This window comes from Ischnura elegans, chromosome X (assembly GCF_921293095.1).
Source record: "Ischnura elegans chromosome X, ioIscEleg1.1, whole genome shotgun sequence".
NCBI lineage: Eukaryota > Metazoa > Arthropoda > Insecta > Odonata > Coenagrionidae > Ischnura > Ischnura elegans.
Window position 1 is genome coordinate 59,360,052 of NC_060259.1, and position 15,310 is coordinate 59,375,361.

The 15,310-nt window shown below is 38.0% G+C and overlaps 1 protein-coding gene across 1 annotated transcript in view; it reads right to left on the reverse strand.

Annotated features, from left to right (window-relative positions):
* Positions 1–15,310, reverse strand: part of LOC124171524 (leukocyte elastase inhibitor-like) — a 52,627-nt gene that overhangs the window by 12,447 nt on the left and 24,870 nt on the right. The window contains exon 2 of the mRNA XM_046550697.1: positions 1,071–1,275. Within this exon, the coding sequence (XP_046406653.1) occupies positions 1,071–1,275 (205 nt within the window). The remainder of the gene's footprint in view (positions 1–1,070; positions 1,276–15,310) is intronic.

The following is a 15,310-nucleotide window of genomic DNA, read 5'->3' on the forward strand; positions in this document are numbered from 1 at the left end:
CAGTCAAATGTGATCCTTTTCGCCAAAGTAACGAAAAATCACATAAAAGCGGGGGGGTAGTCATTACGTAGAGTATAATTTAATAAAAGAGGTCTGCAACGATACCTCTTATTCTCATGAAATATGAGAACCATTTGATTCAAGCTGCTCAGGTTGTCGCTCCATTAAGATGGTGCATAAAACGTAGCGGCTTTTTACTCACCATCAAGGTGAAGATAAAAGTGCCACATCTTCGGTACATTACCTTCTTTTTTAAATGAATTCATAATAAAACTAACAGACATCAAATTACTAAGAATAAATAAAAAATTGAACTTTTATAATTACAATAATTACTAGTCTGGGTATGAGCATATTTAATCGAATAAAAAGAGGGAATAGGAAAATTCGCCTCGGTCCCAATGGAAACATTAACACTTTGTGTGCTATGAGCGTAATGTCACGCCGCATGAAATCGTAGGATTTTTGCTGCGGACGTAATGTTAAGCAAAACATGAAGTTTTCCATTTTTTACAAGGTGGCAAATCTCTAAATAAAAAAAAATGAAAAAATCAAAATTTATTCTTTAAAATTACACCAAACACCTATTCCTCGCATCAAACGTTGGTTGTTCACCCCCTTGGAGACACGGGCCGATGTGTCGACTTTAGCTCTATGGGTGATTAATGCCACGCGCCGATATATCGGCTAGGGCGTAGACCGGATTTAAACCATAATAAGTTGATTCATTTTGTTTTATCCTTTCTACAATGTGTTGTGATATTATGAATAACAAATAATTACTTTTTAGAAAAATAGAAAAACATAACATTGATACCTAAAATAATAACTTAAAATTGTATTTTTTCATAGTGTGCTACAAAATTCTTGAATATACGTTGGGTCTCTTCGCCAGTAGGTACCACCTAATTTAGGTGGCACTAATAGGGTTGAGAAATAACACAAAATTACTGAAAATGCCCAGCACTGAGGTACAGATCTATAGTACATCATGGTCAGTGTTAATCCAGCTGACAACCTGTGAACGTTTCATTCGGGTGATTCGCCAGGTAAAGTTTCGCGGGTCATACCTTGAGGGTGGAGAAGAGTGCCTTGATGGTGTCGGATGACATGTGTGCCTCTAGCCTCGCCAGCCCTCTCTCCAGGTCGTCTGGCAACAGGATGAAGAGACTGATCCGCCTCTCCTTGAACGGGATCTCCAACACGCGGCACTCCAAGTCTTGGCTATAGCCAAGGGGGAGCTTGAATTTACCTATCATCATTGGTATCTCGAATCTGGAACGCAGGGAAAAAGGAGCAGTTGCTATCAGAATGGATGCAATAATTAAGTCCAGCAACTAAATGGCTTAATTGAAAATGTCAGAAGAAAATAAATACAAATGCCAATTAAATTTGGAAGGAAAATATCTCCGACACTGGTATTTTGATTGTAATAATAATAATAATTTATTACTCCTACCTTTGTTTTTTTACATCTTAATACAATGAAAAAAGAGAAGGAGCTTTAGGTGGTCTCCAAGGTCATTGAACCAGAATTGAGCCACCATCAATTAACAAAATGTATGCCAAAACATAATAATGCAGTACATGATACATTAAGTTTTATGTAAATAACATCAAAATAAATTTTCAACTTTTTCTTGTGAGAAGAGCCAGTCTTTAGCAAGTCTAAGGCAATCATCAGAGGGGAGTAGACTTTTCAACTATTACTTAGTGCGTAAGACGCGTTTCGGGTCACAGAGCCATCATATGGTACAAGGCGTTGCAGCACATGAGAACATCACCTTTATACCTTTGAGGAAGGGGTAGGGGAAGGATTTGAGAAATTCGAGGAATGGGTGGAAAACAGACGTACAGTGCCTGTGAGAAAACATATAACTAAAGAGATACGGAGAAATCTAGGGGTAGAAAGACTCTGGTCATAACTGCAGAAGAACGACACTGTAGAAGAACGTTACCGTTACGGTAACGTTCTCGCCTGCCAAACAAGAGGTCGCGAGTTCGAATCCCGCCTGGGTAGGTTTCCCCGGTCCAGGGCATGAATCTTCTTGCGTACGTTTACTTGTTACATTTGTTGTACACCCCGGTGTAAAATGGCCATTAAGAGCTGTATCCGGTGGTTTGAAAAAATAAAATAAAAATAAAATAAAACACTGGGGAAAGATCCACAGAAACAGGAAGGCCAAGGGGTGGAGAAGAATAGAGGGGGCAGGATGATAGGGAGGCAGCGTGTCATTAGAAATGGAGAGGTGGGGGTTAGTCCCCGCCTCATCCTTGCTTATTATTCTCCACCCCCTACGCCTTCCTGTTTCTTTGGATCTTTCCGCAGTGTCGTTCTTCTACAGCTATGACAAGAGGCCTCCTTCTACCCCTGGGTTTTTCTGTATTTCTTAATCTGTATCGTCAATGGAAATATTTGAGAGAAAGATTGCCACACACTTACCTACTTTCCAGTGACCCATGAATAATGATAATGTTATTCATATACGAGGAACGTTTTTAAAGTAAGTACCGTTTTGACATAAAAAAACAACAAGTAAATTTTTTCAAAAATAATTTATTCACTTGAAAGGCCATTCTTTACTCTACTTTTCTACATAATTCCCATTACTACTGAGGCATTTATCGTATCTTGGGACCAGCTTTTGAATGCCATCGTCAAAGAAGCTTGCCGCCTGAGTAGACAACCACTGCTTCACGGTCGTTTTAACTTCGTCATCATCGGAATGGCGCTGGCCCGCCAGATGCTTCTTCAAGTGCATAAACAATTTCATTGTTTAATTGTTCCCAGCCAAAAGAAGTGATAAGGTCTTGTGTTCGATTTGCTGTGTGTGGACGGGCATTATCGTGGAGCAAAAGGACACCTGCATTCAGCATGCCACGCCTTTTGTTTTGAATAGCGCGGCGCAGTTTTTGTAAAGTCGCACAGTACGCTGTTGCATTGATTGTGTCGCCACAAGTCAAAAAATCGACCAGCAACACACCCTTAATGTCCAACTAACTATACACATTCCAATGAAAATTTCCCTATTTTTCTCCTGATTTTCTTATTGCCTTATTACCGCATTAATTGTCATTATTTTAAATCGACTCTATGTTCCAAAGGAGTTCACTCTTAAAATAATTAAAGAATTTATTATTATTAATAAATACATAGTGCAAAAATGACATTTTCTAAAAATTGCCATCATATAGTGCTTCGAGTATTCGGTTACGAGCACATTTTTAATTACATAACAGCTATAAGTTTAAAAAATAACTCTAGTTGACTTACGCTTCACTTCACTCTCTCAGTTATTCAACCCGAATGTTTCTGGATAGGTGAGAGTAGAGTTCACCCCAGACTAAGCCACGAACGTGTGAATATCACACATTCAGGGTTGGGGGCCAGTTCCTTTCCCTAGGCCACCTCGCACTGCGAGAATTTGTTTGGGAGTGCCCGAAGGCTGAACACGGGGTTCGAACCCTGGACGCATCAAATCAGCAGTCAAGTGTTTTACTCACATGCTCCCTAGCTTCAGTTACTGATATGTAATATACCTCATACAGGATTTTACGGCATAAAGTTAATGTTTTAATGATAAACTGATTTAATAGTTAAAGAACATTCGAAATAATTTGCGTTTCCGCTGCATGAAGCGATGAAAGCCGAAAAAGCCTAGACCTAAACTGTAAGGATTTAATAAGTTTAGAGTAATTATCATTTCCGTCATTTCAAAATTTATAATTTCATAAAAAAGGCCCGCAAATCAATAATTAATTGAAGAACAAATGCGTCACTTCGGAATAAAAATTGTAAAGGCCTGTTTGTACGAAACATGAACACGTAAGTGTTAATTTCTATCTGCATGATGATTTTTGAGGACTCTAAAGGAACGTGAATGAATGAATGAACAAAATTTGGTGAGACTATTTTCTGTACATGCGTTGGCACAAGTTGGGTGGTTAAAAGGTGCATTTTCGTGTTCATTCTCGCATTCATACATTTAGACACTAACTCGTACGTTTTAATGCACCGTGTAAACAGGCCTCAAGAATGGAAATGAGTGCAGAAACGTAGGGATTGAGAAACGAGCACAAGACAACTGTGTGAACTTTTTCAAATGTCATCATCCATTTTGAACTTGATCGATTCATGGTCATAACATTAGAGTTCCCAATCTACACTTCATGGAATTTACATTTAACTAACTGTATTTTAAATAGGCTTTTATGGCGATGTTAAATTCGATTTTAATGTATATTTAACAAAATATGATTATAGATTCCATGTAACAAATAAACAATTGAAAAATAAACCTTAAGAACCTTACCATACTACTTCTGGAGGTGTTAGCATGAAAATAATGCCTAGCCCGAAGTCAAATTACTATAGTTGAGTAAAATTTCTGCTACTTTCGGCTTAAATAGTTTGGAAAAGTATAAATATAAAGCTTTATGTATTGTACTGTCTGCGTTGTCCATAATTTTACTTTTTATTTCAAAGAAGTAATTTTAAGTAGAAAATTATTTTTTAGAGTCAAATGAGATTATTCTTATCTTTCACCCGTCATGTATTCTTTTTGAACTTTCTTCTCCAATCTATCTCACATATGTATAAGAATTACTTACCTTAGATAGGTGCGATTAAAATAAATAATCAAAAATCTTCAGAAGTTACTGGATTAATTTTCTATGTCTGATTTTCTTGATTATTCTCGATGTTACGTTATACCTTTGGAGGATGCCTAATAGCAATATTATCTGCTTCTTGAGTCCTTCCTACCAGGTTTAGGTGAGTTTCATATTTTAAGCTACAATCCAATTGTTGGTGAAAAGGTTGCAACATGACTTCCGGGTCATTTATCGTAATTACCTAATACAGCCAGATTTTGAAATTATTTCTCCCTGCACGAATACATATCTAAGGGTCTTTTATATTGATGATTATTCTATCAGCACAATGCTGGTAAGTAATCGAGTATATTAGTAATCGGGTTACTTGTAACGATTAATTTTGCAGAAATGTTTTTGTAACAATTAATTTTCATGACATTTTTATTTGTTATTTATTTCTTACGATGATAGAGGAATCGTTACTTTCATTGTAATGATTACTTGCTCGTAATCAACAATTACTTTGCTGATTTCACTAGTTTACCTAAGCCTACTGATAACTTTGAGTCCTTGAGTACCATAATTAGCATTTTTAGATTCTACCCCTCGTATGTTGTAGCCTACTTATGATGGGTACATCATATGACGCCCCTTATGTTGTTACACCAGCTATAATTGTATGTGTCGTAAGTAAAATTGCAATTGGCAATTTCTATGGCTCAAATATTCCACATTTTTACTGCAATATTCGTAATTTCCCAAGTGTTCTCTAGATTGGACAAACTTACAAGAAGTAATTGTAATTATAACTGTATTTTTACAGATTACCTTTTAGTAATTTGTAATTTGCTGGTTACAATTTAAGTTAGTTAGTTGTACTCGTAATTGATTACTTTTTACAAAGTAACAGTAATTGAGTCCAGTTACTTTATCTCAGTACTTTTACCAACACTGAATCAGTAATTACATGAAACATCGTTTCCAATTTCCCGAGGTTCTCAATTATCTTTTCTGACACAAAGTCAGTAGCGGATGCAGAAAAAACTCAAAGGGGGCACAAAAGATACTTTAAGCTATCTATACTTTTATCGTAATGAAAAATAATTTAGTTGCATACAAAGATTAAGAAATTTTCATTTAGACTCATTGTACCCATATACTTACAAAACAACGTCATCTTATGATATAAAAAGTAGCTATTAAATTCTGCAATGCTCGGCAATTCGGGCTGCCCCGCAAGGGGGGACGCGCGCCCTCTTTGCCCCCCATATGTATCCGCCACTTTACAAAGTTGGATAAAAACCCATACTGGTTCGAAGTTGGTTGAAAACATGCAGATGATCGCCCGTGTCGCTATATAGGGAAATGCAGTGAAGTAAAATAATGAGCCTATTCATCAGGGAAGTCGAGTGATAATCAGGCAATGCCTTCACAAAGTTGAAAACGTGTCGATCTCTATTTCGGATGCTGGCGAACAGGACTTCATTCTATGCAGCAATAAGGAATGCATTTCCTTAGCAGTAGCGTGAATTAATACTCAACCATTTACGGACCTATAGTCTTGTACAACTTTTACCACCGGGTATTTTCGAAGATCTCGCAGCTTAGTTGACACAGCATTGTCTTCCACGGCAAAAATAATGGGTTCATCTGACAGAATAGTTTTATTACCGATCATGATGTGGTAAAATAGAAAGACGTCTATTTATTGCTATTCAATACAAAGTATAACTTCCGAGGCATTTTGCAGCGAAAGCATTCCATCACTTCCACAACACAGACACAGCCCTGTAGAATGAGTGCGATTGGGATAATCAAGAAAAAACTCTGCTCTTTATCTGGCACAGCAGTGCTATTAGGAAAGTCCTATCCGGTGATACACGAGTCGATTTTTGTGGACTTACTCGTGCGTTACGCATTTTATATCCATGTATCAAAAAAAAATTACCTCTTGGTTAAAAAACATCTCGAGACACGGCAGGTACGTAGGATTTTATTCATATGGTATGTCGACGGCTCAGGTCATTTTTTCACCTTGAAATAAAAGGAAAACCCATAGCATAGTAATGCTATTCTATTAGAAAATGTTACACTTTCTGAAGAAGTCCGGTGGTTCGTAAAAAATTTCTACAACGGAGTACATGCGCTTAGTATCGTAGCCAAGAATTTCCTCAATTTCTCCAGATATATTCAGCGCATTCCGTAAAACGCGATATTCATCGCATTCAGTCAGAACAAAGGTTGCGCTAAGGAAGGAGTCGCAGTCCTCACCACGAGGTGGGATTTTTTCTTCCGTAAATGGATGTACTAAGGCGCAATGCCTTATCATTTAACTTCCTCGGCACAGTTTTTCATGATCAAAGAGGGCCTCCCTCTGATGGTGCCTTAGCTTTTGTTGTCCGAAGTTAGATTATTCCAGCAATTTTCCCACTTATTCCGCATATTGAATCGGCTTGCGGGGTAGCGAGGAGATGTAGATATGACCGGCATAACCCTTTCACGAAAAATTTGATGGTGTCACTGACTCTCACAGTTTATCCCTCTTTTGCGCATCGGTCTCATGCGGTTGGCCACGAGTGCGAGACAATTTTCGGACATTTTCATTTTATTGTTAGGAAAAAATAACTAGTTGAGGAAGACCTTTTTTCGTCGCCCCTCATATTTACATAACATTTATCAAATTCTTTTAATAGATTTTCGTTTCAGCCCTCAGTGAATGAGCCCACATTCTTCGTACGAACCTTTACTATATTTCTAAATGCATAATACGCACGTGTAAGGAAGCGTGAAAAAGAGGAGCGATCATATCATATTTTCATACAATTCTGCCATCAGCGCCATGTCTTAGCGCACAGCGTTGCGTCTACAACTAAATACTACCTCGCTAGCAGTTTCACAGTGCTTTTGAAATGATTGTTTTTGGAGAAGAGCTATCAGCCTGAAAAATAAGAACAACATGTTAGAATTTTATGAGTTGACTTTCCCTTATTTTTTCGAAAAAAAAGGAAATCATAAACGTATCCGTTTGTCGATGATAATCTCTTATATTTTCGTTCATGGAGGGCAGAAAATGAATCAAGGTTTCAAAATGATCTCCGTGCCACACTATCCAAGCAGCAGAGTCTTTTGGATATCACCTCATGTCGAAAGGATATCACTCGTGGCATATTTTATGCATCAGAAATGTAATTTTTTTACTATCAAAGTATAGATACCAGTTTTATTACTTTATCTTAAATAGGAATGCATCACTTTCTAGGTCCCACGATTAAGGCACCACTTAAATACCAAATGGAAGAAATCATTTTGTCATCAAAACATGAAAACTACTTTGGTTCACTGCTAAGAAAATATATATAACTGGCGAATTATTTTCCACTCAAACATGTAATATTTTTGTAGCTATCACTATTTCATTAATAGCGATAGATGATGTCAAATTTTATACACACACAGCATTTTTTAATACAATTTTTTCAATATTTAAAACATTGTCAAATTTAAATATCCAAAACGATGTTTAAATGACAACATTTTAGGTAACCCTTTTGATAAAATGGTGCAATAAAGTTGACATATTTTACACGAAGTAAAATGACACTAGATGCTGCTTGAGTAAAAGGGGTGTGCCCACAGTGCTCATGAACTTGCATTTTCCTTAATGCACGTCACCAAGTTGGCTATTTAGCGGGAATTAGAGCAAGCAGTGTTGACTCACAAATAAAAAACAAACCACCGCCCGAGGTCCCCCTTGACCGTGCGCCCCCGCGGTGGTAGGTCCGCCCCTGCCTTTTCTTTTTCTTAATTCCCACCTATAGAGACGGGCGCATAGACCGGTTTTCACGCACCATCCCTAAGCACACTCACCTCACGGCTAAACACTTCACGCCTACCCTCCACACTCGCACGCAGACATACACTGCCTCTTTCTCGCCTCCTCTGCCTTTTACCGCGTCAACCGGGTGCATTTCTCCTCGAGTCGTGCTTTCGGGACGGCCAACAACGCTTGCATGTGCCGAACATCCGTGGTTCACCCGCTCACGAAAAATAACTAATTATACACCGTCACCGATGTGAACTTTTACCCTCAAAGAAAATATTAAAAATGACTAATAATTTTATTTGGTGCTCGAAGAAAAAAATAATCGACATAACATATATTTTATGATGAATATGGTATGATATTTGGAGGAGCACGCTAATATTTGCCGATGACATAACCGTTATAGCAGTGACAGAGAAGGATTTGAAAAATATTCTGGTTTAAATGAGTAGAGTTATGACTAAAGATAAGCTGGAAATAAGAGCAAAGAAAACCAGTGTATAAGTATGCAGTAGAAGAGGAAAATGCAAGACTGACATTAAAATAGGGAAATAAAAGCTGGTAGAGGTAGACTAAAGATAAGCTGGAAATAAGAGCAAAGAAAACCAGTGTATAAGTATGCAGTAGAAGAGGAAAATGCAAGACTGACATTAAAATAGGGAAATAAAAGCTGGTAGAGGTAGATAAATTCTATTACTTGCAATGCACGATAACTAGTGATAGAAGTAAGAAAGAAATTATCAGCTGCATAGTCCAGGCGAAAAGAGTATTCCACCAAAATAAAGATCTATTCACAGCGGGAAATTCAAAAGAAAAAGTGAGGAAACAGTTTATCAGAGCATTTATTCATTTGGAGCATGCTTCTCTACAGAAGTGAGGCATATAAAATAACAGCTGCGGATAAATCAAGGATAGAGGCCTTCGAAATGTGGTGCTATTGGAGAATGATGAGGATAAAATGGATCGATCGAGTAAGTAATGAGAAGTCCTAAGAAGAATAGAAAAGAAGCCTCTGACCAAACTATTGCTACTAATATGTTTTAATCTAGCATAAAATATCACTGAAATCTTTCATACGATTCAAATTATGTCGCTGTCTCACGTTGGATAAAACCAGATATCAGTTTTTGAAGCTGACTTCTGTCGTACTAAAAATAATAGTTCATTTTGCAATTATCCAAGCTGAAAAATCAAATTTCAATAATAGGGTAGTTTCCTTCATCAAAGAAAAAGAAAGGCATTGATTGCGATTCGTTACCCACCATTAGTGTATTCATAATATACTAATTATTTGGTTTTAGAAATCCCAGTTTAGACGAATGGCAATGATCAATTTTAGTTGCATTTGAAAAAGTCCATATTGGCGCCATGCGATGCCACTCCACGTGACGTCACAAGGACCTAGTTTCTATACGAGTAGATAGGAGTTTTACATCGTCTGAGATTACCAATGCATGCACGAGGCACGGACTTCTGGGAAACATGTCTTAATAATCACCTATTAAAACTGGCTAAGGTCGGAAAGTTTCCTTCGTTTGATAGGGTATTAATAATCCTTATTTAAGCCAAGCGCTACCAGCTAGGAGGGTACTCAGCTACCTGCTAGCATCCTGCGTCGTATCAGCGCTCAAAGCCTCGCCCCAAGGCCACCTCACTTGCGGCAGCGGGAACCAGAACGACGTCACACGGGTTTTTTCCCAGCATTCATACTTACCCGTCGCGTTTTCGCGCGTTTGAAATTTTTCACTTTTCATTTAATCGCAAAAAATGGATATCGTCATTATAAAATCTAAAAGTGTGAAATATGTACTCCAGGAGTAATAATCTTTTGATTTAGGCAATAAAAAAATAATAGGAAGCCATCCTATTATTAATCTAGTCAGATTCAACTAGTTTTTTGGAATATTACGTACTCTGGACATTTTTTGGAAGAAATAGTTATGCAAAGGAAAGTCATCTCGTTCCTAGCGTGCAGTAAAGGTTATTAAAGTAGAGGTCTAAAGTCGACTACTTCTACTATATTTGAATTATTATTGAAATTTAGCATAAATTGCAAAATTCTATCTCTTAAGTGTTTGAAAATTTCGCACAACAGTATGGAATTCGTTTAAATAATGCACTCTCAGAATTAGGATAACACCAGAAATATTTTTTTAAAGCTAAATACTGACGTGCAAAAAAATGTCGATTGTAAAATGGCATAAGCTGAAAAAACGCATACGTGCGTCTCTTTCCATTCGTCTCGCGAGCCTTATGGATGTTAATCACTTATTATTTGAAACTGTGATAGTAGAAGAAAATGCCAATAGCCACCTCTCTTTGGGCATTATCATGTGAACATGTGGTCTCCAGGAATGGCAAGGTAGCCGACCTCTCTTAAGCGAGTACGTTAACGCTAGTAAACGGCGTGAGGTATAACTCATGAACTTGATTCACGATCACTGCTTGCACTCGCAAGTTTACGACCACTCTCCTGCTTACATAGTGGCCATGAATGAGAGCCGTGTTCAAGGCTTCAGTTTACTTCTGACCGTGAAACATGGATCTCCGTCGCCAATTGTCTTCTGCCTCCGACTACATCAGGACCAATAGGGATTCATGAAGTAGGCCCGAGTCCGTCACGTTGAAGCTTGGTTTTTGTTGCATTTTGGGCGCGTTTTATTCGGTTTTCAAAAATGCCCGAAGCGCGGCGATGAACGAAAAAGCGATTCATTTATTCTTAATATTCACTCTATTATATTTACAATCGTGAGGAATAACACTGAAAAGTTATGAATTTGATAAATCAAAATGCTGCCAATGTAAATTTCGGTCCACAGTTCTCCTTGAAATTAGGATTTCTCTGCTCGTTTGCTTCCACAGAGGTGACTGGTGAACCATTTGGGAAAACAACCCCTTATCTAAACTTATCACTTGTCAATGGACTTTTACTAATGTTATCTGCTTCTGATTGAAAAACTTGACGTTTTAAGGCTATTAGGGTCAAGAAAGAGACAAAATTCACTGGGGTTGAAAAGATTACGGGGTGACAATTGAAAAAAAAACTTTAAAAAACATTAAAATAACCATTTTTCGTCGTTTTTTTATGACATATGATATGGTAGCTAATGGAAAAGTTTTTAAGGGATGAATACACTGTTCACTCCCCCCTATTTTGTAAAGGATTAATATGGCATAAAATATAAGAGGGGAAGGGGGGTATACGAGTAGTATAGGAGGTGATTTAGGAGGTGGTATAAAGAGCTGCCACAAAAATCTGGAATATGGGTTTCCTTTAAAACAGTGGCATATCCAAAAGGAACCGAAGGTAAATCGTGGCTGTTGCTCGGTAAAACAACCATTAAACTTGTCTTCGACGAGTCGATGAATAGCCTCCATTGGTCTGGATCGTTCTTAATCGCTAATTCCCTCATCAGTCCTTCAATAACAGTGCAGAAAATCAGATCATCATTTTCATCATCCGTTGAAAAAATTTGAGTAAGGGTTGACTGTCTGCCTCTGTAGTAAGAAACATTCACCCTATCAGCCAAAAGATTCCACTGCTGCAAATGCGAGCCAAGAAGTTGTGCTTTACCCTTCAGTAAGTCTAAATCTTGTATTAGATCACTTAGGTCTTCGTGTTATGTGATGAGGTGCCCTTTTTGACTAGTCTGGGGTTCTTCTACATCAGGGCTATAATATTCATCTCGATGGCTAGGACCTGCTTCCACTACCGGTGTAGCTTCGTTCACTAAGGCATTAGAATCATCGAGGGTGCTAGTAGCTTGAGCTTTAGTGATAGGTTTAGCATCAGTATGCTTCACCGGGTGAATTGCTGACGGTAAATTCAGATAAGTCATTCAGAATTGTTTTTTTTAACCAATAGTGTCGGTTTCGCAAAAATAGCAATTCGTTAAATGGAAAGTGGGTTCAGCTCAAACCATTGGCACTCCGAAATTAGGGAACGATTTTCCTAGTTTAGCCATTCACAAAGACTTCTATGACAACCACTGCAACAGGATTTAGGGGCCCACGATTTGTCTTGGTCACCAATTTTACATCCGAAATAAAGTTCATAAGATTTCCGCACAATTGCAGTCATCGATTTCCTTTGGTCTTTAAACACCAAATCTCCACAGGTGTTACAAGATGAATTGGGATGATTTTTGCAGGATCGCTGAACGATCGCGAGAAAACACTTTATCGCTCGCAAAATAACAAGCTAACACGCTAGAAAAATGAAGAAAGAACTTGGGAGATTATAACCCGACACGCGGGGAAGAGTGTGACGTACTGAATAGATCACTGGTTTATTTCATAGATGAACATCAGCAAATGATACTGCCAAGACACATGAAGACACGTTTAAATGTGTCCAAGAATGTCAAAACATGTGGTGAGTAACTTTTACAGTGTATTTCCAAATTTTTCCCAATGTATTTCACAACGTTTCCCCATGTATTTAATGGAATGGTCTCAGCTCTTACTTTAAAAGTAAGGACGACAACGAAGTCAAATCATGAACCCCAAACGCTGTTACAATAATATTTTGACAAATTTGATTTGTGATCAGATTTTTTTGGCAGCGCTTTATACCCCTTCCTAGAGGGGAAGGGGGGTATACGAGTGATATCACTCGTATACCCCCCTTCCCCTCTTATGTTTTATGTTATATTAATACTTTACAAAATAGGGGGGGTGAACAGTGTATTCATCCCTTAAAAACTTTTCCATTAGCTACCATATCATATGTCATAAAAAACGACGAAAAATGGTTATTTTAATATTTTTTAAAGTTTTTTTTTCAATTGTCACCCCCTAAATCTTTTCAACCCTAGTGAATTTTGTCTCTTTCTTGACCCTAATAGCCTTAAAACGTCAAGTTTTTCAATCAGAAGCAGATAACATTAGTAAAAGTCCATTGACAAGTGATAAGTTTAGATAAGGGGTTGTTTTCCCCAATTTAGGGGTTGTGTAAAAATGGAGGGTGATAGAAAAAAACGGAGGTCATTTTCGGATTCAGCGACCCAAAATTAGCCTGAAACACCCTAAATTGTAGCGGGGCATTTTTTGAACTATTTTTTTGCAGAACAGTGTTATTGAAGGGCATAGCAAAGAAAGAAATTGAGTTGCTTTCATTACCCGTTTTAACCCTTCCCTTCCACATAGGAGTACCCAGCGAGGGGCAGGGGGGGGGGGGGCAGCTGCCCCCCCTTGAAGCAAAAATCGCAGACGCCTTTAGGCAAAATCAGCACTGAATTGAAACGAAAGTATTCAACAAATTTTCTTTAAAACCACGAAAAATGATATGTATTAGTATAAGATATTTGACTAAAATAAAACAATTTTTTAAGGAAATAATCTCATAAACTAATAAAGCTAACTAATAATTTTTTAAAATTTTTTTGAAAAATAAAATAAACAAAGTTGGTTTCATTCACCTTTTCCATACTAAAAAGTCAAAACTTGGCTTGCCCCCCCCCCCCCCCTAGACAATGGCTTGCCCCCCTCTAGACCATGGCTTGCCCCCCTAGACCATGGCTTGCCCCCCCAGTTATGATTCTGGGTACGCCCTTGCCCTTCCACGAAGTAAATGAAACACTCACTTATTATCGAAATGAGGAGATTGTATTCTAGCTAATAATGCTAATGATAACAGTTGGAAGTAGTTCCTTATAATAACTACCTGCATTCATACAGGATGGACGGACAGGAATAGGGATAAATAGGTGGCGGACTTGTTGAGACACAAGATAAAAAGACATAAAGGATGTAGAGGCGTGGGTTAAAGCGTGTGCCAGCAGGAAGGAAGATGCTGAAAACTGTAATACAGGCAAGGAAGTTGGGTACACGGCGATGGGTTATACAGGTAAAGAATTACATGGATAGAATGAAGAATAACTAATGCCCTTTACGGATCAGAAGTTGGAATAAAATGACTTAATCGGTATAACAGTAAGTGATGAGTAAGATGGTGTGTCATGTAAACCGGCCTTTACCCGTACTCTAGTATGCCCAGCATTAGAGTACGCATCTCTTGTTTGGGACCCACATCATAACGGAGGGGTGACGAACTTGGAGAAGGTGCAGAGAAAAGCTGCTAGGTATGTGCTGAGAAAGCATAAGAAAACGGAGAGCGTTTCAGAGATGCCCAGAGTTCTTGGGTGGAGAGTTCACAGAAGAGGAAGAAAAGGAGCAGGCTATGTGGTATGTTTAAAATAATAAGTGGGGAAAAAGCATGGAAAGAGTTTGAGAAGGACGTTACAAAACCCAGCTTTGTTGGAAAAAATCATTACCAATTCAAGATAAAGTGCTGGTTACAAAGGACAATTGCAAAGCAGTTCTTCTTCTTGAATAGGACCATGAGGGACTGGAACGACCTACCAGCTATACTATTTGAATCTTCCCAAAAAATTTGAATGTTTTTAAAAAGCGGTTGAAGAGGTAGAGACCAAGGATTTCGTTATGATGTTTTCTATTTCTTTTCGCATGGTATGTCCAGGTTACCACCAGGTCAATGGCCTACTTGTAACAATGTAATGATAATAGTAATAATAACTTCATTGGCACCATCCTCATCAGATAAACATGCCACACATGGATAAAGAGGCTTCAAATGTATGGTTGAAACAAGGAAATATATATGGGGAAACAGTCGGATTTATGAGGGCCATTCAAGATCGTAAAATATTGACAAAGAACTAAAGTTCATATTAAAAGAAAACTTAACAAGCGATCAATGCAGAAGATGTAAGAACCAATCCGAGACAATAGAGCATATTATGGGAAGTTGCACGGCCCTAGCTGCAAACGAATATACCAGTAGACATGACAATGTAGCCAAAATCATGCACCAAGAACTAGCAAGAAAAAATAGAATCCTGGACACCGATGCACCATACTACAAATACC